Source organism: Lonchura striata, chromosome Z (assembly GCF_046129695.1).
Source record: "Lonchura striata isolate bLonStr1 chromosome Z, bLonStr1.mat, whole genome shotgun sequence".
NCBI classification, from domain to species: domain Eukaryota; kingdom Metazoa; phylum Chordata; class Aves; order Passeriformes; family Estrildidae; genus Lonchura; species Lonchura striata.
The window spans coordinates 61,262,794-61,287,530 of record NC_134642.1 but is presented as its reverse complement, the minus strand read 5'-3'; the positions used below and the strand labels follow the sequence as shown (position 1 = coordinate 61,287,530).

The following is a 24,737-nucleotide window of genomic DNA, read 5'->3' as shown; positions in this document are numbered from 1 at the left end:
CTGCAAAAACACATGTAGTTGCCCAGATTTTCTACTGGAAAAATGATATTGCACTAGGTCTGGACATCCATTCCTGGGATCAGAACTCAACATTCTGCTGGTTCTACTTTTCAGATGAGGAGAGGTTTCTGGATTAACAGGGGAGATTGTGCTATTGAAGTGGAGAGCAAGAGCCACGGCAGAGAAGAAAGAACCTCTTCAAATTCAGTATTGTGCAGTTCTTAATGATAAGAGTGAGAACTCAGAAACTCATGAAACCTGAACAGATCACTGCTACTGGATTTAAGTGCCTGGATATACACACCAAATGTGGAATATATCCATTTCTACATATGTGTGTTAATTCATACTATTTGGTTATATATTACACATATTCTATATAAAATGCATTTATTTTATTATTACATCTGACTTTGAAAAACAGCACTGAGGGGACAATTGATTTGGGGTTCCAAAACTACACTGGTTCTCTTTGGAAGCTTACTGAAAATCTTGGTTACTTGCATAAATTCTGTTCTGTACAAGTCCACATTGGAGACCAAACTGAATTACATTAAAATGTCAGTGAATCATCCTTATTATTAAAAATAAATTGTCACCCTCTGAAAAAGCTCAGATTTAACTTACAGGCTTCTACTGTCAATTTTCTTGTAGAAAATTAGTTATTTGGAAAAAGTAACAATATTTTTCAAGAAGTATGCAAAGGGGAAGGAGTATTTACTAACCTACCATTTTACCAAGTGCACTCTGAAATGCATCAGTAAAGCTGTTTAGAAGATCGTTGTCATCACATCGTGTTGCTTTGTAGAGCATTTCAAAGGATTTGAATCCATGATTTGCAAAGCGATTTACTGAAATATGTTGGAGAAATAAATTTTTACTGATCAGTGCAAGAGTTTCAGACTAAAATCAAGACAATTTAGGCTAAAACTGAAATACAAGAAGGCAAGTAGAGTATTTGAATCAGCAATCCAAATGGATCACTTACATCTCAGCAAATGATATGTATGGCCTTTTGGCAGGTATGAAATTTACTAGAAAAGTTAAAAGAAATTAAAACCCAGGTAACTTTTCTACTTCAGCTTTCTTAATGGAAGAAACCTGTGAACTGTCAGCTAAACTCCATGCTAACTTCTGAGAGGAAAGCAATAAGTACCAAAGTCTTATTACTAATGCTCCTAGACTAAATATAAAAATTCTCATCCAGAAATCAAACAAAGTTCTTAAGTGTCTAAGTTACGGATTTTGATTTGGCAGCTCTGAAATATAACTCTAGTTTGTTCATAGCTGAAACATCAATCTTTTATGGCTGAAACTAAGAAATTGACTCTGATGGAAGTGGATCCAACATGGTATCTATACTGGCTTCAAATGTAGTTCTAATACATTTATTATAAAAATGTCACTAAACTTGCAAAATTCCACCACTGAAGTTTTGCATGTATCATTCTCAAAGAGAACACATAAGCTCTTCTAACCTGGTGGTCATTAGATACGTAAGCACAACAGAAACCACACATTTCAATCTGTAAGTTGCAAAGACTGTTATATTCCTATTAAAAAGATACTGATCATGTTTGTTAGCAAACTGTTTCAATTAACCTGTTTGCTTTGCCATCTTTGCTATTTTGTGATTCCGGAATTGAAATTCACTGCTATTTTTGTGATTTAGACAGCTTCTGAAAAACATATTTACAAACTTCCAAGCATTTTTTCACCATCTTTGTAACAATTCAGAGGCAGAGGACAGAGCATATTTGTTATAAATAAATAGAAGTCAGATTTTCTAAAATATTTTCATTTGCTTTCTCATTAAATTTAGTGTTTCATGAGTTGCAGATCTATTTTAGTAACTGTAAGACTTACAAGAGCAGCTAGGCCACTCTGGGGAAAAAGGTGGCTTCCAGAGGCCATCATCATATGCACAATAGTAGTTTTCACTTGATCCTTCTGAAAAGCTGTAACCCTCTGCACAGTGCAATGTGCAATTAACTCCTGCTTCATCTGATGTGCATACAAAATCACCATTCACAGGCTCAAATGAAACATCACAGGGAGAACCTGTGAGAAATACAAAGATTTGTATCTTGATTAGTATGGTAAAATAAGTGATCTTGCATGAAAACAGCACTGATAGGATTTTCAGAAGTACCTAGTATTGACTTGAAGTTTGTGGAAGCATTATTTGCTATATCCATAAAGTCAGGATCAGGCTATTGCTAAACAATTCTCAAATTCTGCTATTGCAATCAGAAAATCAGAAACATGACATATGAAAAACTATTTACTAAAATAATGTAAACCATCAATCTAAATTTTCATACAAACTTTATACAATGAAGTCTAGTAAACTATATTACATCTTGAATTCTGAAACTAAACACTACCCATTCTGGACCCTCACAACAACATACGAATTAATTGTAATCATCTTAGGATAACATCATGACCTCAGTTATGATTCATTTTTCAGGCCAGTTGTGAAGGAAGTTGTGAATGTCTGTAAATACTATGTCACAAACATTGAACCACAAAAAGTCTGAGATGGTATAGACCTTGAAACAATGCCTGTTTTAAGCACTGGCTGGTTCTTGCTGAGATTTAGAGCAAATCAGAGACTAGAACGTTCATTTGCATTACCTGTCCTGAAAGCCATAACCAAAATTCCAGTCTGCATGATTTTAAATTCTTTCTTCACTAAAAGATATTTTTAAATACATGTCCAGCTGATACATAGAAACTAGAAAGTGGATGTGAAGTAGATTTTTCATTCTTAATAATTGATCGGCAAAATTATTTTTTTTATTTTTATTGAGAAAGTAAACTGTGGGGAAGTGATGTCTATGCAATAAACAAAATGCAGTAGTGTATCTATAGGTACAGGGCATATTCCAAAATCTAAAGAGTGTTTTATTATCTACTGCAGTATTTCCACATAATTAGAGAAAAAATGGCAGAAAATTCCTTTTAACTACAGATTTGAAGCAAGATTTGAGTAACACCTATTAATACATTTTTCATGGTATTGCAAAAACTCTAAGTTTTACTGCTTAATGAATCATAATTTCAATGCTTTTGTAAATAATTCTGATGTACAGTACCAAATTCGCTGCTGTGCTGATTCAGTTTTAGACAATTTATTTGTTGGTACTAGCAAATATTTTGACTGCCTTCAAGTTACCTCAATATAAAATGGGAATAACTAAATGAGGAGGTGGAGCAATCTTGCATCCTTTATGATATTAGTTAAAACAATGCTAGGTCTTGGCCAGAATTTGAAGACAACACACCTTTGATGACAATGTGTATCTCACATGTCCTGTTGTTGCCAGAAGGATCCACAGCTGTGTACTGGACTGTTGTCTCTCCTTTGGGGAAGAGGTCTCCAGGTGCATGACTCCTAGTGATGGTCAGTGGACCACCTAGAAGAGTTAAAAGATAACCTAAAGCATCAATAAGAAAAAGTGTTGCTCATACCCAACCTTGAAAAATGGAAAAGGAAATGGCAGCAAATCTTCCAAATAATTTAAAAATAACTAAGTAAAATAAACCTCTGCAAATCTCAAACTCCAAGGGATCAAGGGTGAACAGGTGGAGTTCTCTAGCCTTCTACTGTCTCATGTATGTTCTGGGGAATGCTATCTCACCTGAATTGTCTGAAAATTCTGGTTCTTCCCATGTTGCTGTGTAGTCATTCTCTGCTGCTTGCATGGGTGGTGGAGATCTGCATCTGTCAACTACAGGGGGTTCTGCATCTGCAGAATTTGAAAGGATGGCATGACATTAGCTTGCAGAGCTGCTGTCACACTCAAATAGCATCTATAACCAGAACAGCAACTTTAATTTCATATCAGAAGATACAGCAAAGGTGCACACTTGGAAGCTGCTGCAATTGGAAGGTGCTCAGTGAATGGATAAGAGTAATGATTCTGCTGAACTCATGGTTTCTGTAGTATTTGTCTTCTCCAGAGCAAAACTTGGACTAGCTGCAGGATACCTGAATTATACAATTGTCTGCGAGAATTATTGAAATCACTTGAATAATGATTTCCATCAGTGCAATATGTGTGAACTTTGGAAACTTGTTGGAGTCTTTCAATAATTAAATAGAGATTTATGATGAAGGCAATGACTGACAATGCAATAATGCATTTAATGCATTAATGCACTTAAAACAGTGTGAGAAGAAATCTTAACAGTTAGAAAGAACAGCAGAATAAAACACACCCCAAACTGAACATTGCAAAGAGTGACTGCACATATGCAAAGCTTTTATGGAGATGCAAAGCCTTTATGGAGATGACAATATTCCTTGGCTTATAACTGCACACATAAAGGCCACAGTGACTCACAGTCTCTTTCTGCACAAATAAGAAGGCTCCAGCCATGATAGACAGCCTTCCCAGTGATTTTTACCAACACTTACCAATAACCTTGATACTGAATGTACATCTTGCTTCATTGCCTGATGTATCAATTGCTGTATAAGTAATGTCAACTTCTCCAATTGGGAGAAGAAATGGTGGTATGAAAGCTGGAGTAACGTGAACTGAGACCTGTTTTAGGAAAACACTAGTTACTTAAAAGTCAAAGCTGGTTACTAATAATAATATTAATGTTTCAAAAAGTGGACAGAATATATCTTTCAATGTCAAGCCTGTTCAATCTGAATGCAAATAGCCTTTTAAAGTAATGAGGGCAGACTTCGCAACAGAGTGCTCTATGTCCCTTAAGTCTGCCTTCCTTATGGCAACACAGATTCCCCTAGTCAGGATCTTGACCCTGACCTGTTGCAGATTACAGCACTGTGCATTTAGGAAAATTCCATACTGACCCTTGTTTGTCAAATGGGGCTGAAGGCATATTATGTCAGCTTAGAACCTGTTTTTTCTGCTGCCAGTTCTCCAGCTGCAAGGGCAGTGGACCTGGGAGAGGAGTGGGGCAGACACTTGTGGGCCATAAGTACTTACATGCCCAATTTTAATCTATGTACGTGTACAAGTCAATAGCCCACAGATGCTTCAGTATGGAACTTGCCTTCTACACTTCAGTGAATGACCCTGTGTCACCAGAGTTGTAGTACCTGACCATAGTTATGCCACAGAAAATAAAGTGTGAACTTAAATCTCTTTTACTGGGATAGCTCAGTTTCCTAGTGCAAAAACTCCTGCATTAAAAGTACACACAGAGTCACTGTTCTGTTGGCTCCTGATAAAGCATTCAATTGCTATAACTTGATCATGCCTGAGCCTGTAGGGAATGTTGCTCTTTATGAAACAGCTCTGGACCAATTTTTCCTAGTAACTCCATTTCCAGACACCCTGACATGCATAGTAGCCAATGGCCACATTTCTGAACCCTGAACAGGAAAATCAGATTTCTCTTTCTGACCCAGGAAGCTGTAATTAGTTTTTACTTATCACAGTGTGTACTTGTTAGCCCTTTAGATTAATCAACTGGTTTACTTCCTCCTGAGACAAGTTTATTAAACTTCTTCACATTCTAAGTGCTCATTTTTAAAGCAGCTGTCTTCATATTATAAACAAGAACACATTCTTTCTTTTGACCACATAAATTAACCATATGAGGTTTTATGCACTAACTCTCCATGCAGTGTTCCGTGACTGTGTAACTCTAATCAAGACAGAAAATGCTGAACTCTCAAGATCCAAACTTTCTAGGAGATTTTTCTTCTACTTCTGCTTATCAGAAGAAAGGAATTCTAGTGGATCATAAAATTAATTGAAATCAGACAGACTGCCTCCAGTTAAATAGATACAGATTTTGACTTGCCTCTTCACCAGAGTTATCCTTAGCTGTTGGTACCTGCCAGCTGATATTAGCAGAGTTATGATGTTCCAGAGTCACAGTCTCAATATTGTCTGGGCAGTGAATCTGAGGTGCTTCAATATCTAAACCAGAAAAAGACAATCTGGTTTTATATGTGGTATTACAGAAGTAAAACCTTATAATCACCTTTTTTTTTTTTTTTTTTTTTGGGGGGGGGGGGTGTTCTTTTTAATAGAAATGTAAGTATTTTTGTAAACTTCCTGTCTCTACCCCTTTGCAATTCTTTCCTAGAGATTCACACATGAATAGTAAATTCTCCTGTGGAAAGGGCTGATTTTTGCTGTATTTTTGTTTATCACTAAACACAATGATATCCTGGTTTCTACATAGAACCAAATCCCAAGTAATAAATAAGAATAAATTTGTTTCTTTTATTACCCATCCCTTCCTTCTTCATCCTTTCCCTGTCCAGACACAGGACACATATGAGAACTCTTGTTTCTGATAGTGACTAAAAAAACCTGAATGCAGCTGTGACATGATATAGATATATAAACAGGACAATAATGACTCAAATTCTCTGGAGCATGCTGTGGAACTGACTTAAAAGTAACAATGTCAAGAATTCAGACAGCATTTGCTTAATAAACTCCTGTTACAAGGCATCATGTAGGACAAATGGAGTCTTCTTGTGACATGTGACAATGACAGATGGTTCCAGAGGACTGGTGGTACAATATGGGTAACACCACTACCACCATCTACACCTGAGGTTTCTCTGACAAACTTGAAGTACTTCTTCAGTTTCCTGGCACAGGGCCCCCCAAAACATTTGTAGTCACATTATTTTATTGCTGTAGTGCTTGATAAATGGTCTCTAGAATCATAAGACAAGGATACATTTGGCTCTGAACTCATCTAATGCCCAAGAGGCTTTAAAACAACTCAGAACTGATTTCACTTATATTTTTATTGTGAAATAGTTCCAGTAAAAACATAACTCGGGCAATTAAATTACATAACTAAGAATGCAAAGCAATAAATACATGTGATTTTGCCTTCCTTTGAACTCATTCAAATGAAAATTTTATTAGAAATGCACTCTTATAAATAACTACCACTTATAGTTCACACTCCCTTGGCCACAGCCTTCAGGCTGGGGCAAATTCCACTTAAAAGTGAAATCCTATAAAAAGACTAAGAATAAATAAGTCAGAAAGAAAATGGCTCTTTTGAACTGGCCAAATATGTTGGCAGAAAAACAGAGAAAGACAATAACAAGAATGAAAGCAATTGAAATACAACTGTTCATTTTTACTCAAAAAGAATAAGCTTCAGAGTTTCTCAATGCCTCCTACATTAGGGGTTTATGCACTGGTAATATCTAGCAGCTTGAACCCAAGCCATGCTATTTTATCTTGATCTAAACACTTCAGTGTGCTGGGATCCTATCAAATATTAAAAACTGTGGTTTGGCCCAGGTTTACACAAGAGATTCAGAAAAACAATGTGGTACATCACAAAATGGGAAACAGTGTGTTTAAAGAGAGAGACAAAATCTTCCAGGCCTGTACAGAGGGGAGAAAAGCTTCAGTTTCTGTAGTGACCTGGCATGATGACTGGCGTAACTGTTTTCTGTACTGTTCCATCATCCAGTGGCTGGCAAGGGCCCCAGTTTGGGGGAAAGAAATAATTCTCGGAGCACAATAGTTCATGAAGAGGTGAAAATCATATTTCCAGAGAAACTCCTGTTTTTATCCTACTATAATCCTTTCCAGTTCAGTTATGCTTGTGTGTAAGGGAATAAATAACCTAGCACTTCTAGAAGAGGTGTGTAAATGTGGCAGGACCATATTGAAATGCATGTCACCTTCTCCTGCCCAGCCTTACACTCTGTGTCAGCCAATACACTTGATGTTAGTGAATTTTGGCCTTAACTCTTGTGGATTTTTTCTTGGGGCATGTCAACAGCTGTAACCACTCAAAGACAGCTAAAATGAACATTTCTCTATAGTCTGTCTATCAGCCAGGCCTTACACAGCCTTTTAGCTCTGCTCTGACTACAGGGTTTTCATAAACTTGTGCTAAAACAGTAATGATAGTATTACCATTATTATTTTATTAGAAATGTGGATTCCACTTTGAGTATCTTTAAACTATGAACTTTCACCTCTACTTTGAAACTTCAAATTTACCTCAGGCAGCTTCCTAACAAATGAGAGTAGGAGCCCAGGAGAGGAACTTGATGATGAGCACTACATGATCACACTCAAGGGATATCTGAACTCCACATTTTTATTACAAACTACAAGTAGATCTGAGAGACAAGCTGTAAAGGTACAGACAATACTTCTTACACACTATTCAAGTTGTGCTTTCCCCACTGCAAGCCTGTCCTCACTCAGTTATTTGCTATGTGTTTCCCTTCAATTCTGCACTCATGTATACAAAGACATGATTTTGTGCTGGTCTCTACCTTTACACAGAGCCTCCTGGATGTTTGCACTCCATCTCCCAAATGAAATGCACCTTATTTCTTCTCTAGCTCGAGACAAGATGAATCCTTGGGGACAGCTCAGCTGGCAGACAGTCCCAGAAATGGCAGGCTCCAGCCCACAGCTGGGAGGGACAAGTGTCACACCTGCTGGTTTCTGGAGGATGGGACAACGCTTTTCTGCAAGACAGCAGTAGAACATGACTTATAACTGTCTTATGCAAGGTACACATTCAAAAAACCTGCAAATAAAGTCAGTGGGAACACAAAACATATGATCTTTTCCAGAGTCTGTAAGGGTGTGAGTGCACCAAAACATTACAACCTGATGAAACTTTGCTACTTGACTTTCGGTTCTGACTGAAGTAAAAAGCAGCCAGTTTATCAGGTCTTCTGTTTTCTTGCTCATGCTCTTCGCTGAAACCAAAATCTGGTAATTTTCATGCAGATCCACTATATCTCACTCCATAGATTTGCCTTTTTATTCCTTCTTTTTCTTTTCCTTACAAATTCATCTTTCATGGTTGCTTTGCAGTTGTATTTCCCTGCTTCTATGAAAACTAAACCATAGCAGGAGAGATGGAATTGAAGAGGTATCTGTAGCTTTCTGCATCCTCTATACTCTACCTTGAAATAAGTAGAAGGGAGAAGAAGAAGGATACTCTGCCATGAACTCTTTATAGGTTAGGGAAATGACACGTAATTTTGCCTACTGCATTCCAAACCAAATTAAATTGGACTTGGTCTTGTCTGTGTTCAAAACAGCTGGAAATACTCAGGGTGACCATAGGAAGCAGCTGAGCTCTGTAAAATCAGGGAGGGTTGATGGTTGCTTAAAGGTTTTAAAGGAAGTTTCGAACTATTCTACTAACAGTGTTCACAACAAATCTTGAAGACAATTTGCATCAAAGCAAAAAACCATCATGTTTTTAAACAGGTTCACTAAAGCTTTGTTTCATTCTTAAGCTGTTGTTTTTAGGAATGTTATTTTTACTTCAAATATGGAGACATTAACAAAGGGGCAAAAAAGGGGTATCTCATGAATGCAGTTTGCATGCTTTCAGTACTGTTTCTTACAACAGATAACAGGGAAACACACAAGAAAAAATGCTTCTTTATTCAGAGCCAATGAGAAGACTTGTAACTCTTTATAACTTGTCAGTGTAGAAGTCAGACAGGTCTTTACACCAAGAGAATAAAAAAATTAACCCAGCTACACAGAGAAGTTCTACTGATCTTTTAGCAATGACACAAAAGTGATTCACATTCAAAATACTTCACATTCCTTTTCTCTCCTCTCCTTTCCCAAAACATACAGTAAATGACTGAAGATTGATTTTTATGCATGAAAAAAATTAAAATATTCTAAGCATTCTATGTATTTCCTGAAGTTTAAACCCTCAATGCTGAATGCTTAAAAGTCCAAGCAATTAACAACTGCACTTCATTCCAATAGGATGCACAGGTCACGAACACTTCTAACACATTTTTATAGTTCAGGCAGATACTATTGGCTCTGCAAGGTAAAACAACTCCATCAGGGAAAAAAAACCCAATCTCTAAGTTTTGGTTGCTTATCACATTAAGATAACTGACAAATAGAAAAAAGATCAAAAATTTAAAAACCTATATTTGTAGAGGGAAGCTAAAAGCATTAATGCTCATGTGTATATATTACTCTGGGAACAAGTAGAGAAACTGAAACATGTGAGCATGAAAAGCAGAGAAAGTTGCAGCTCTCTGGGAAGCAAAACCAGCTGGGTCTCTTGCTTGAGACACATCCAGCTATCATAGAAAAATCCAACTACAGCACAATCCTGATATGTCTGACAAAAATCAGAATAAAATTTGGTATATCTAGCAAAAGGGAATTTCTTTTAAGTAAGACAGGTTTACCAGGAAAAGCAACTGTAAGAGTGTTTAGATTTTTTTATCTGTGCTCAGCTCCAGAATTTGACCAAGCTGATCCAAAAGTCTGGAATTCATTAAGGGTAGAAGGATATCCATAACATTAGTCATATTGACAGGGAATTAATAGAGGGGTATTTCTAAGGAGACACAAGAACCTGCTTTCACCTGCAAGCACCTGTGATGATACACAACACTGTATTATAATTCTTAACATCAAAAGGCGCTTGACAAATAAGAAGATTACAAAGCAAATCATGCCTCCTTCCTTCAATCCCTTTGCCAGGACTCCTTCAGGGGAAAAAAAAACTGGCTAGCTGCAATCAGAAGAGTGCACTAGTAATTCTTTCAACGCTAGATGGCATCAACACCCTGAATGTGATTTGTATTTTTACTTCATTAAAACCTTTAGCAAAGAAAGGAGAAAAGCATCTTGCAAAATTTATTTATTTTAAGTGATACATATTAAACTTTTGCCAATGGGTAGGAAACAGAAGAATATGACTGTTGACCTTTCCTAGTTTTTTTTTTTTTTCCTCCTCAAATTGGACAAAGGACCAAGGTCCCCTTTTTTAGCAGATATCTTGCTTGTCAGACTCCTACAAAATACATGTAGCCTCCTCAGAAGTAGCTCATTGTTAACAGTATCTTTAATGAAAAATACAAAAATTTTAAACATATGTAATATCCAAACTTGAATTACTTCCCAGTCTCTTGGAAACAGATGCATGACAATAGATCCCACAGAAGTGACTGTAAACAATCCAGGAAATGTTATGGCACAGTGTCAGTCATGGTTACACATGGCTGTGGTACAGTCTCAGAAAGCCAACTTGCAGATATGGCAAATTTTGCACTGATGAGTGACCAAACCCAAAAGCATTCAGAAAACCAGCTAGAAGGATACCATGAGGTCCAAGAAATCTGTTTCAGGGTAACAGACTGAAGACAAGTCCATTTCAGTTTTCTAACAGAAGCATATTATATTAATAAATTATCAATTGCAAATGCCTAAATACAGCAAGGTTTCCAGTACCTTTTATATAGCAGACTGTAAATAATAGTTAGGAGCTATTTGGACTAAAAATTAACAGAAGTACCTCCATGACAATGAAGATCATTCAGAAAGTGGATACAAAGGGTAGCTTCAACCTTCAAGAGGAGGATACAATATCAGTGTTCTGATTTACACCTCTCCTTGAACAAAACTCCACACACATATATTAAACCAGAGTTTCAGCAAGCTTGTTCTAGATACCAGTCATGTGAAGCAGCAGAGATGATTCCTAGCTAACACTCTTTTCTGACAATCAAAGGTAACTTTTACACTAAATTTTTCAGACTCAGCAAAAAATAAAATATTGCCATGGGTAATCCAGGAACAGAGGCAATATTGCATGGTGTGAAGAAATCTTTTGATAGAGAGTAGAGCTGGATTTTATTAATCAAAATGCTAAGCTAGGAAGGATAAATTCAACTGACGAATATGGTTAATCTTCTAATTATAATATCCCAAGTGGATTTCAGGGTCCCTTTCCTTTTGAAGTTAATTGAAGTTTTTCCACTGATTTTAACAGAAGAAAGATTAGGATCTCCTAGCAAACTGTCTTGTTAAATTATTTCTTGTGGATTATTTTCGTAGTTTCAGAGAATGTACTTACAGTTAGAAATTTACACTTGTCTCACACAAAGTCCACATTTTAAACACTGCAATAAAACAATAATGAAATAGCCAGAGGTTCAAGTGAAGTCACCCTACCGGCACTGCATTTACTGGATCCAGGTGACATATACTTCACCCTGACTTTAGTCAGCATTGGATCAACTTCTGTATTGGTGGACTTTAGACATCTGCTTTTTTTCTTTTACCTCTTCAATTTATATTTGGAAGTGTTTCAACTGTATTTCATCATCTTCCTTTCCAAAGTTAATTAAATACCTGTCACTAGTCCTAAACAGACAATTCTGAAATATACAGTCCTTTATTTTTGGATCAGCAATACATACTTACCTATCCCTGCACAGCTGGCATGACCTCTGAATCCTGGCTCAGAGGTGCTTAGTTCCTAACTTGTGCAAACTCTTATTTCCTTTCTGTGAATCCAGTAAAAGTGACAACTGCTGCACCTTTAGTTGGCATTCACAGGGTCTGGCTAACATAAGTTATTCCTTGCTTGCAGACCAACTTTAGCTTTGTGATGGTAACTCAAGTTGCTGGTTGTTCATATTTAATCCCTAGACCTACTGCCTCTATGTTTCTTGTGTGACAGTATCTGACAATAATAAGATACAGCAGCCTTTCAGTAATCAGCAGTCCATGCTGTATTTAAATAACCTGTCCACTTTCTCAATTTACAAATTCCTTTGCCTTTTTCCAACTTCTAAAATGTGTATAAAACATCCATTGACAAATTCTCATTCATGTCTTAGCTTCAGTTAGTTGTTAAAATATGAACAATTTCTCACCTGTGACAACACAGACAAGAGCTAGATCAGGTACCTACCCACACACTTTGGCTCCTTTGAATCCCACTGAGAGGTTCCCTGGCAGGTGAGTTTGCTGTTTCCTTCAATTTCATAGCCATCATTGCAGGTCACAAAACATACTGTCTTGTAGGAAATATCAGCTGTTGAACAATTAATGTGTCCATTTTGAGGAGACCGAAGTTTGGGACATGTTCGCACTGCAAAGGAGAAAAGCACCAGTTCACTCTCAGCACTGACTATCACTGGAGTTACACTGCTTTGCCCAGTTTTTCAGAGGTAGAAGAGATACTGTCTTGTACATTAGTTACAGTGGTTTGTATGAATTGAGAAAATAGAGCTAGTACAGTGTAGATTTTTTCAAAGGCTTGATACCTTCCTCTTTGTGAAACACTCCTACATAGAATGTGTGAGGTTGGGCACACACTTCCAAGCTCACCTAAGTAGTGACATATGTTCAAACTAGCAAACTAACTGTGCAACTGGTACACAGTGTGCAGTCTGAGCTGGTAAAGTCTATCAGCCTTCAAAACAGGACGGCTGCAGGCAAATGGAATCCTGTGAAAAAGTGTGTGTTCTTGGGAGTTTCTAGCCTCCAACAACATCTGAGAATTTTGGGGGGATTTCGAACTGGCAGGCTGATATGGGCTGGGTACACACAAGGGAACAGGCTAAGAGCTTATGAATAGTTAAATGACAGTGTCCCCGTATTCAGGGATTTTCTCAGGCACTCTAAACTGTATTCACAGAATATAGACACAGGTAAGCCACAGAACATCAGAAGAGAAGATACTCAACATGCTGGAGGAGACAGAGAGAGGAGAAAGGAATACAAGCTGTTTATATGGCTTGTATACCACTTCCATGAGAGATGAAAAGGAACAAATCAGGTTGTTACTGGTACAAAAGAGACTCTTTCAGGTGTCAGGTATGGAGACAGTCCTGGCTGCTGTTCAGCACAGAGGATTTTCTCCTGTAATGTCTTGCAAACACTGAAAGCAGTGTGACTGTAAGGAGAATGCAGTCCTGTGCAGGATGTGTATGCAGAAAAGGAAACAGGGCAGTGAAGAGTCACCATCAGATTGTCTTACAGTTTTACTACTGAATCCTGATGTTGCAATCTAGCACAAAGCTACTCTGCAATTAAGACTGATCCCAGAAGAGACGGATGATTGTAGTAAGAAAAACATAGCAATGGTATCACCTGGGTTTATGTTCTTTGTTTCAGTGTCATAACCCAAGATTTTATAGTAGGACCTCTTTCCTTTGTACTGCTTTTTCAGTGCAGTTCCTTTTCAGCTAGGATGTAATGCTCCAGCATTTGTGCCCTTGATTCCCTCCAGACAAAACTCTGAACTACATACACACTACCTGGCCTTTGGGTCCCTCAAGTAGCTAAGATATACTCACCTGCTGTCTGGACATGAGTATGTGATGATGGTGATACATCAATAATACACATGTTGGAAAGCTGCTGGCTTTCCAAAATGAGCAGAAAACTCTGATTTAAAACTGATCTCAGCTGAAGTTGGCAGACACTGTTCAGTATGTTCAAGAGAGGGATAAAATAAGGGCAAATGGTGTGATTGCTCAAAAATACAACCAAGACTGCAGTTCCCTAAACTTACAGAATCACAGAATGGCTACGGCTCAAAGGGGCCACTGGAGCATTTCTAGTCCAACCTGTCTGTTCTACATTGCTCATCCTAGAGCACATTGTGCAGGATTGTGTCCAGACAACTTTGAGTATCTCTACTGAGGGAGACTCCACAGCCTCTCTGGGCAGCCTATTGCAGCGCTCAAGTCACTCTCACTGCAAAGTAGTTCTTCCTTATAATCAGGTGGAACTTGTGCATCAATTTCTGCCCACTGCCTCTTGTTCTATTACTTGGCACCTCCAAGAAGAGCCAGGCTCCATCCTCTTCAGATATTTATATACATTGACAGGATCCCCTCTCAGTCTTCTCCAGGCTAAACAGGTCTAGCTCTCCCAGACTCATCCCTTTTTCACAAGATCTCTTTTTTCACTTCAATGTTTTCCACAGCTTCTGTTTACCTTGTTGGTAAGAAGGCATCCTCTGGTGATGGGTAGTTTCAGAGAGCTGCTTCTCTGCTGTGAGATGATTTTACCAATTAACCTAATCTTGCTCCTGTCAGGTAGGAGGCAAAACTCGATCTCCTCTACAAATGCACTCAAAGGGAAACAACTTGGCAACCTCTCCTTTCTCCAGTAATAGACACCTCAAACTAATTAATAGGCATGTAGGTTGAATGCTGCTTCAGATGCAAGCAACTCTATAATTTCCACTAACTACACAGCCTCTGAAAGCTAAAAACAACACATGTTAAATAATGTCTTTTTTTTTTTTTTGTAATAGCTGTGGTGACACTTAAGTGAAAAAAATTAGCAAAACCTATGTATATGGGATAAGAAAGAAGGAAAATTAACAATCCAGATGTACCTAATATATCTTTATGCTACTACTGTCTCATGTTTACTCCCTGAAGGTATTACTACTCTTGCACTTGCATATACACAGGTATTCTTTATGAAGTGTATTTAAAAATGGTTTTGAAATGCTCATTTTGTGAGGCACTCTGAGCTTCAGAGCAGCTTTATAATATGCTATATCTTAATTCTAGTAGAGGGACTAAGAAAAACATATTTACAGCTGAATCCCAAGTTTTTATCCACAAGAAAGTAGGCTTGCTCTTTAAAGTTTTATACAGATGCAGAAATACCCAATCTGCAGGAAAAAGAAGAAAATTCTACCAAACACTAATACTTAGGAAGCCTGAATGAATTGAGAGCCCTGAAGAAGCTCTTGTCACTGTTAATGTGTCTAGAGAGAAGGCAGTCCCTTCACTACCTGCTGTCTAGCCATGTATTCTGGAAGGACCACTCTGCTGTACTGCTCTTGCCTCAAGTGTTTCAGTGTTCATGCTTATTCAGTGTCTCAGCACGGGTCTGGCAGAAACCTGGACCTGAGCCCATGTTACCTCAGTCATGGTTACAAGCAATAAACACCAGCCCATCCTCTTATCAGTAACACGTTTTCCATGACCAAGAAACATTTCCACAAAGCCAGTGAAAACAGCAACAACAATAACAGTATATTCTGCTTGCTCTAGGGGTTCTCCTAATAATTTTTTTCTGGATTAAATATTGGGTTTGCAGTTTTTTTTTTCCCCTGGGTCACTGTTAATTACATGACATATGACTGCATTAATCACTTTCTAACAGCACAGCAGATTTTAGCTAGCAAAAGAACTGAGGAGTATTTAATGTCAAAATCCAAAGCAGCGGAGGGGGATTTTCCTTCTCTCTCCTCTTCCTCATTTATGTGATAAAATACTCTTAGGATTAACAAAACAGCTATAAACCATGCCTTTGATCTTGCTCCCTTTCATAGTCTGAGTGAATCAAGACTAGAAGATCCAGTACATGTAACAGTGTGATTTTTTTTTTTAATTGGAAGTCTTCAGAATGATGGACAACAGCAAAGGCAAAAAAATATCCTTCCAATGCTTCAGAGGATATTAGCTCAATATCAACACAGTATCTCAATGCAGACTTTTCTCTCACTTTCCAAATTACCTGCTAAAGAAAGATCACACCCCAAATAGGCTAATTCCTTTAAATGCTCCAGCAAGACTTTCAAATACTATAATCTTTCACTTCTCCATGAAAGAGAAGATAAAGGATCCTTTCTTTGTGGCTGACTGCAGCTTTTCACAGATTTTTTGCACAAAGGGTGCCTGTGTGACAGAAGCTTTAACAGAGGGTGCCCTTTCCCAGTGTCCCAGTCTGCCTGAAGCAGGATACAGTTATGACTGTTGGGAAGTCCACAGTTCCAAGCCCTGCTACTCAAGATACCCTCATAGTACTTGTCAGCAATTTATTTTTTATTGAAACCTTCTCCTCTTGTCCCTGGAAGCTAAAAACGAAATCTAAGATTTCTGGGATTATTTGAAAAAAGTTCCTATAAATCTAAACTGAAATAAACTGTATACAAAGAATGTCCTGAGAGACTGAACTCTAGCTCAGATTCCTCCTTTCAGAACCATAAGTTGCTGATTCTTTCAGGGCTTAGTGTTTGCTGTACTGTCATAAAGTGATAATTCCTCCAAAGATAAGTCCTGCCTTTTTCCCTGAACATAAGACCAGGACAAGAGTTAGAGTTACAGAATAAGCTGGTGGCTTTTTATTTACTAGCTTCTAGTCCAGCACACTAATGTCAAGGGCATTCAAGTCAAATTAAACTTCCTGAACTATATCTTGTGGCTGTTGAGGAGATGAGGGCTTCTACCTGTTTTTTTTAAATTTTATTTTTGTTTTATTTTCTCCTTGGAATACACATTAGGCAGATATACAGGTATGGCATTGCAGTTTTCATTCTGAATGTATCAAAAACCGAACTGCAGGCAGTTTTGTTGTAGCAAAGCAAAACACTGTTCCTATCAGAAAATCCAGAAATAATTTTTTCAGGATGCTCTTTCTTGTGTTTCTTCTGTTTCACATCTTATTTCTGCCTGACTTTCTTTCATAGTGAACTTCTAGGGTATTGTCAGTCATTCCCTATTGAAATTCCACTCCAAATTCTTTTGAAGACCCTGCTCAAGTCCCAGGCTTTCCTATTTTCAGAAAGAAGACATTGTAAGAAAGCAAATTGGAATTCTTTGATGGCTAATGTCTCTCAACACTAACATCCCTCTATGCTGAGAATGTGGTGGAGGATCTAAAACAGTCAGGTGGCAAAGCCTTGTTACATATTTAAATACTTGGGAGATTCACTTGATTTATATGGTATAGATACAAAAATTCATAGAAATTAGGTAGACAGAGGCGAAGAGAGGTTCAAGGACAGAGTCTGTATATTCACTTGCAAGAGACTGTCCATCTAGTAAATCTCACTCTGCTTTTTCTGTTGTAGCAGTCCTCCTTCCATTTTAGAAAGGAAGGAAACAGAGTGGTTGGAGTGGCAGCCAACCTTTTGAACTTTCTTTCACACAGAGTTAGCAGGATCAGATCTGCACACCCGACCACGTAATGAGTAAAGAAAACAGGTGGTAAGAATGAACAACAGAAGAAAACTTTTCAAACGCATACCTCTGCAAGTAGCCTCTGATCCAGACCACTGCCCATTTGGTTGACAAAGCCGGATGCTGCTTCCAACGAGATCAAATCCTGTTTTGCATCGGATTCCACAGGCAGCATTAAAGTAATTGTTGCAGACATTCTGGACAAAGTGACCATTTTCAGGGGGCTTCAGTTCAGGACAGTGAACAACTAAATAATTAGACAACCACAACAAAGTGGTTACTAGCTGAAGTGCAGTAGGCCACTGAAGGAAAACAATCTTTAGAATTTCTAACTCAGCTTGCACCTTGGCATTTTTGCTGGTTTGGAATGACAGAGAAAATCTTGCATGCAATTTGACATGTCCCTCAAAGTGCAAACCACATAAAAAATTGTCCCAGAACTGCATTGTGCATTCCAGGGGTATTCTGTTCCTGGATGGAAACACTTACCTTCACAGGTTTGTCCTACAGCACGATATCCCTCCCGGCATGTGCAATCCTCAAGGGAGGTACTTCCCGGTGGAGAAGTATGATTCTCATCAGGACATGAGATGCAAGTGCTGATTCCACCTGGTGAACCTTCAGGCTTATACGTTCCTGGTGGACAAGCTTTCAGCAAAAGAAAACAGAAAGGAATTCAGAACATTCACCTTTCACCTAGCATATTTTTTCAGGTGTGTTGCTTTACTTTTTCTACATTATTCATTTATATATTCAGTGTCACTTAGGGCAGGAGCATTCTCCACTTGAACTACTGCAGAGCTCTTAATGGTTTGAACTAATGCCTACCAGACTCGGTAGAGTTATCTACAGCGACTGTCTAGGGACTGACATTAAGTCCATGATTAATCATCTTGAAAAGAAACACAGTCCCAGAAAATGCACCAGATTTTCATTGACAAAACCTGTGCAGATCTTATGAAGACTTTCTTGATTCAGAAGTGTTAAAAATTAGTTCAGACTTAATCCTTGCCATTCAAAACTACAAGACGTTTAATGCATACAGATTCATAGTAAAAAGCTAATACAAGCCAGCAAAACCCCCTGCTTTTGATTTACACATTATGGTCATATGATATATGTGATCTATATACTAGATGTGCTAAAAGGTGAGAGGCACAAAGAAAGAGGGAATTGAGCAAAGCAGCTACTGCTTGAAGCCTTTGCACTCATTATTATTGCATTTCATATTTTTAACTCTGTGCACACACAAGCTTTAAAAACATTCAGGTGACATTTTGTAAGGCAGGGAAAATGCATAGGGAAAAAGCATCTCTCACCAGAGAGCTTCAGATGGGCTTGATAGTGCTGAGTCTTACTGCTCTCTTCCTTGAATTCTAATCTTCAGGAAACCACCGTAATTATTTGTGTTTCTGTCACAAGACGTGTGAATTAGGGGAGTGACTAATCAACAGGACAATGTAGGAACTGCTGCTGAAGTGAAATTTTGATTGACCAGATTACTACTTGAAACAGAATGTAAAGACACTTGTGCTGAAAAGTGTAACTGCAAATGAAAAGTTCAGGAAATATTCTGAGAAGGTTATGCAATAGAAACAGTGAAACCCAGCCAAAAAACTCTCACTCCTTTAACTTGATTGTCAACAAAATGGCCACATTTTCTCCTTCAGACTGCAGGTCAGGCTCTCTCATTCTCCCCTCAGTCAATTTGTACCATTTGAAGTAGCTCTGAATGGGTATGAAGAACTGCACAACAATAAACATGTTCAGTTGACTCCCTCCTTACACACTTAGGTGTGCCTTGCTGGTCTCTCCTATGGAGCTGTACTTTCTGAAGTTCAGACATTCTGGCAGCATCAACCTCCTCTTTGGTAGCTGTAAGACCAACTTGGTCTATTCTGAGACCTTAGATGCTAAGATACTCTGCCTCGTCTTACTAAAGAAAACCTACTGCTTTCTAGACAACGGGAAAAAAATACCAAAAACAAAGGCAAAAGAAAATTCTCCTTTTTCCTCACCTATCATGAAAAAATTACCTTTCATAAGCCAAGTTTTATGGAATATACCCCCCTAAAAATCAGCCAGTATGAACAGGTGGTACTTTCCAGAAGGAGGATGATTTTTTGGATAGCTTCCAGAGAAAATACTTTTGTTGGCTTTATAAAAAACTTTGCGTTGTTTTTTTAAAGAAAGCAACCAAATGTCTTCTAGTTAAGAGGCAATTTTGGGTGCTGAAATTGGATTAACAAATTTGGATTTTAAATGCACTTTGAAAGGGACAATAACAGTGCCTATTCAGTAAGATATATAAATACAAAACAAAGCATTTCAGGAAGGAAATACGGGAGGAAAAAACCAATCATATTTAAATATTTTTTTTTAAATTTTTGTTTTGGGATTTTCAGAGAACTATTGGGAAAGTAGTGCCAATATATAATATACATTTATATATATACTTTAATATATACTTTTATATAATTCACTTGTTCTTGCCATCCAAGATAATCTTCTTGAAATTCTACTGCTTCTTTCCTTTGTTCTGTGCTGAAATTCCCATCTTCAACATCACATGCCTTCAAAATATTCTCTCCTGCTTTACATGATCAGAGTACCAGAGGCATTGCTCTCAAATCTCTGAAATATTTCCATCTGGCACTTCGTGAAGGTCTCTGTGCATCGTTTTTAAGACTGTATCCAACACAAAGTGATGAAGTGCATCCAAGAGGAGACAGGAAAGAGTGAAAATTAAGCATCACAGGGGACCTGCTCTGTGACAGAGCTGCCCTCCATATGCCAGTTGAAATAAATTAGCCTCTTCTTTTCCATGTATGGTATATAAAATGACATCTAAACTAGGTGTTTCATTCCAAAAAATCCCCTCCATAAATCAACAAACCCTCAACCTAATTTCTCTCTTCCTTTCAACCTCACCTAAAATAAAAAAAAAAAAACAGCAGCAATTTTCTCTTTCTGTTTTGAGAACTATGGAATAGAAGCAATTACCCATTCTATGATGTGAGCATTTTTAACAATAAACCCAGTCATTTGCTTAGAGCTTTGAATCAGTCCAGTTTTGAAGAAAATGATTAATTCTGAAATCACTCTTACAATTTGCTCTTTCCAGTCAAGCAGCAGGAGGTAAATAACACTGTTAAGGTGGTTATTAATGTCTCTAGTGAGAAAAACATGTTTTCCCAAATGTCCTCATTCTTTTTGTATGCTTCAAATGCTTATCACTGCCTTTACAGGAACTTGAACTATATTCTAACTTGGTATTTTATGTGGAATTTTTTTCACATGTCTGAATCCCTGCTCATTGATCCCAAATATGCCCTAGACATATTCAAATTACAAAATTCCACACAAGTTTCGTTCAGAACCTTTGCCAGAAAGCACTGGCTTACAGAGGTATTTCCAAGTGTGTAAGATCACACAGCCTATACTGAGATGTCAGAGAGGATTTAAGAATAGGGCATTGGCACACTGTGCATTTCCATAATTTCCATAAAGTCGCAGAGGTTAGTCTGGCCACAGCTCACGTTAAAACCATCCAAAATCAGCTGTGGATGAGCAGAGCCCTGGCCATCTGCTCTAGACTGTTTCACATTTGACCCAGCTAGATTGCAGACCCATCCTAGCCAGCACTACAGCATGGCCCAAGCCTACACTCAGTGGTGGATTCAAAGCTAAGGCAGAGCTTGAGGGGCAAGCACATCTGAAGAGCACATATGGCTCAATCCATGACTGATCATACAGTCAGGAATCTTCTAGGATCAAGCAGTGCCAAATTTCATTCTAGTCACCTGCATGCATTCACCAACTCTGTACCAGCAAAAAGCTGACTACAGGGAAAGATTGTATTCTTTGGTCCTAATTTGTAAAAACAATTAAATTTTTTACAAGGTTTGGTTTCCTTTTCTAGTAATGTCAGGGTGTAAAAAGCCTGAAAACTGTGTCTGAATAAACCCAGTGTAAATAAGCACCAATTTAGCACTGTCAAGAATGACAGAAAGAGGCAAAAATTTTAAAATGGCTAAACAATTTTAACAGTATCAGCCTTTAAAGAGAAACTCATATGCACATTGCATACATGATTTCCTTGACAAAAGATGTGAATTTCTATATATGTGAACCATGTTGTTCTCTGCCCAGAAGCGAGGGGAAGAGCAAGGAAATACTTTTTGTTTAATACAATTCTCCTCTTGAGACCAGAATAGTGAACACTGAACTACACCAGAGATTTCCTCTTTGTTAGAGGATATCTGGAACCAGGGATTAGTGTGCAAACTAAAATGAGCACAAGACCCAAATTCCCCAAGCACACAAAAATGGCCCGTATTGAAGCTGTCATCAACAACCTGCTTTCATAAAATGGTAGATATTCATTAACAATTCACATGCATATTCTATTGTCTATAGTAAGGACAGTGCAATAACTTTCTGACCATAAATCATAATTAAGTAATATGTGGTTTTACTTAATTCATGTAAATGTATTAATTAAAATGTAAATGCATTAATTCAGCATGCCTTGTGCATTTTCCTCCTCACATATATTCTCCTAGGTGTATAACTAACTGAAAAACTGTAAGAAAACTGAGGACGTCTCTTCTGGTTTTGAACATTACTGGGCTGACACGATGACATGTTTGGTCACCAATGGAATGCACTTTCTTACTTATACTTAAGTTGCAAAAATAAATCCCTAGAAAAGAAATATGACAGGGGTTTGCTAGAAACAAAGACCCACAGGGCAGACATTTCAGTCAACTAACCATACTGACAGCACAACTATATGTCAAGATGTTGTTTGAAGTTAAGCAATGAACATGGAATGTTAGAAAAGGCTGCCAAAAAATTAAAGAACATTTTAAATTCATAGGAATTTTATTCTGCCTTCCTACAATTATGAAATAATTGACATTTTAATCTTCACAAGAATTTAATATTGTAGAAGTGACAACAAAAAAACAAAGGTTTATTTTAGAGAGTCTCCAAACAATTAATATATACTATCCAGTTTGGCTTTTTTATAACCACAAAAACTAAAGCCATCAGCAAAGTTAAGCCAACTAATACTGAACCCCCACAATGGCATGAAGACTCCAGTCTGGACTTAAACAGGTGGAGATAATGGGACAAAAGGTTTTTCTACTCTGTGACTTCCTCTAAATGTACAAGTAAAAAATTTAAGGATAAACATTTCTGCCTTAAAAATGTAAAACTGTCAAAATCCTGGGAGAGCAGGCCAACTTAATTTCCTCTCCATCTAGTCTCATGCTCTAAGTCACTGAAATGGATTTATTCTTCAATTATCCTAGTGTTAGGAGAGAGGAGACTAAAACTTCATGTATTTCAAAGATTAATTTGAGGGATTTTGTATTTTCTTTCAATGCATAATTTCTCCCACTAACTACATTTACTAAGTAATCCCTGGCATGAACCATTTTCCCCACACGTTATGCTAATGAAGGATCTGATTAAGGATTTATCTTTTGTGGGACATAGCAGGAATCAGCGAGGCAATATCCTGCTCTCTTCTGCATCACTCTGATGCAGAAGATATATTGATACACAGCTACTCTGATGACTGTAGGCTATAATTCTCATTTTTCCTCAAAAGTGCAAAGCCTAAATGAAATGATACCCTGATGTAAATCTCCAATAATCTTTATAACTTAGCCTCCAAACATCTTCAATGAGGAAAGAAAGCCTAGTTTGCCATTTAACCAAGTCATGATTATGATACTGTAATTATTTTTATGACATTGATTTCATGGATAGGTACTCAACAGATCTGTCCCAGAATCACAGTACAGCTGTTCTTACTTGGTTTCCTCGTGCCCACTAAAAATGATGGAACCCATAGGTTGCAAAATCTCCAAACACTGGACATGGAGATTTTTAGTTGTCTGGATCTTAGACCTGACATATGATTCCTTGTGTTTCTAGTAATTTCTTGGAAGTTATGTGGGAGATTCACAACCAAAACCTCAACTCAACTCACATTTATGTCCTTGGAGAACTGCAGTCTGAAGTTGTCGGTTCTCCCTTCTACTCCTTTATTTCACCTATTATTTCTATGCCTTGTCAACAGTGGGGAAAAAAAAAAAAGTTGTCACTGTAACATTCATGTGTGTGAAAAAAGTGCTCTGGTAGTGGTATTTGCCATTAGTCATGTATTAAATTTGTCATCATGCATAGATCTGACTATAAAACTTATTTATTTTACTAAATGGGATAATTAAGGATACATAGGTAAATTATAGTACAGTGTCATGCTACGTCTTTCTACTTTCATATCTTCATCTCTCAACATGACAAAGTGCTGTATGATCAGATTTGTCTAAGGGCCAAGCATACTCTTGCTAAGAAGCAGCAGTAGGAACAAGAGGCTATTATGAATTTCTTTTGACAATAGCCTGCCAAATAAAATGCACTTTACAAGGTCAAGCCCATGGTGTCATGTAGGAAATGGCGATTCCATTCCACACCAAGCAGTCAAAGACTTCTTGGGATGTCCTGCAGTACTAGCACACAGTGTTGCTCAAACTGCATCCTGCCCCCAAAACCCCTTCTGCTACTGCTGCACACTTGAAGTGTGAGTGACCTCTGCAATGGAAGAATGTGAATAACACATGGGAGGCCACATCTGCATGGAAATCCCCAGACCTCTGCCATCCCCATTTATTTCACAGCGACATCTCTTAGCTTTTGCTGCAACCATCTTACGAGCCCTTCTCAGCTTGGGCCAGTAGGATTACAGACCGTCATGGCCTCTGAAGTATATTTTACTGGACCAGCACACAAAGATCTTTAAGCTTGCTTCTCTAAGTCTCTCCACAAAATCGGTCTCTATTGTAAAGATTACTTCCAGGAATTACAGATTTTGTTGTCACCTTTATTATCTAGGAAGATGGTTTTTCTTAAGATCTTCTATATGGTAGGTTTGTCAGGTTGCCCACATTGTGATTATAAAAGGCCTTTAGAAAGAGAAAGAAAAAAATTCTAAACTTTT

General features: G+C 37.7%; 1 protein-coding gene across 1 annotated transcript in view; it reads right to left on the bottom strand.

Moving 5' to 3' along the window:
* The window catches only part of SVEP1 (sushi, von Willebrand factor type A, EGF and pentraxin domain containing 1), a 117,475-nt gene that overhangs the window by 60,669 nt on the left and 32,069 nt on the right, over positions 1-24,737 (bottom strand). The window contains exons 4-13 of the mRNA XM_021525012.3: positions 18,209-18,367; positions 17,787-17,966; positions 12,697-12,876; positions 8,267-8,464; positions 5,794-5,912; positions 4,427-4,556; positions 3,648-3,755; positions 3,291-3,422; positions 1,867-2,061; positions 730-851 (exon numbers count right to left, since the gene is read on the bottom strand). Coding sequence (XP_021380687.2) covers positions 730-851; positions 1,867-2,061; positions 3,291-3,422; positions 3,648-3,755; positions 4,427-4,556; positions 5,794-5,912; positions 8,267-8,464; positions 12,697-12,876; positions 17,787-17,966; positions 18,209-18,367 — 1,523 coding nt within the window. The remainder of the gene's footprint in view (positions 1-729; positions 852-1,866; positions 2,062-3,290; positions 3,423-3,647; positions 3,756-4,426; positions 4,557-5,793; positions 5,913-8,266; positions 8,465-12,696; positions 12,877-17,786; positions 17,967-18,208; positions 18,368-24,737) is intronic.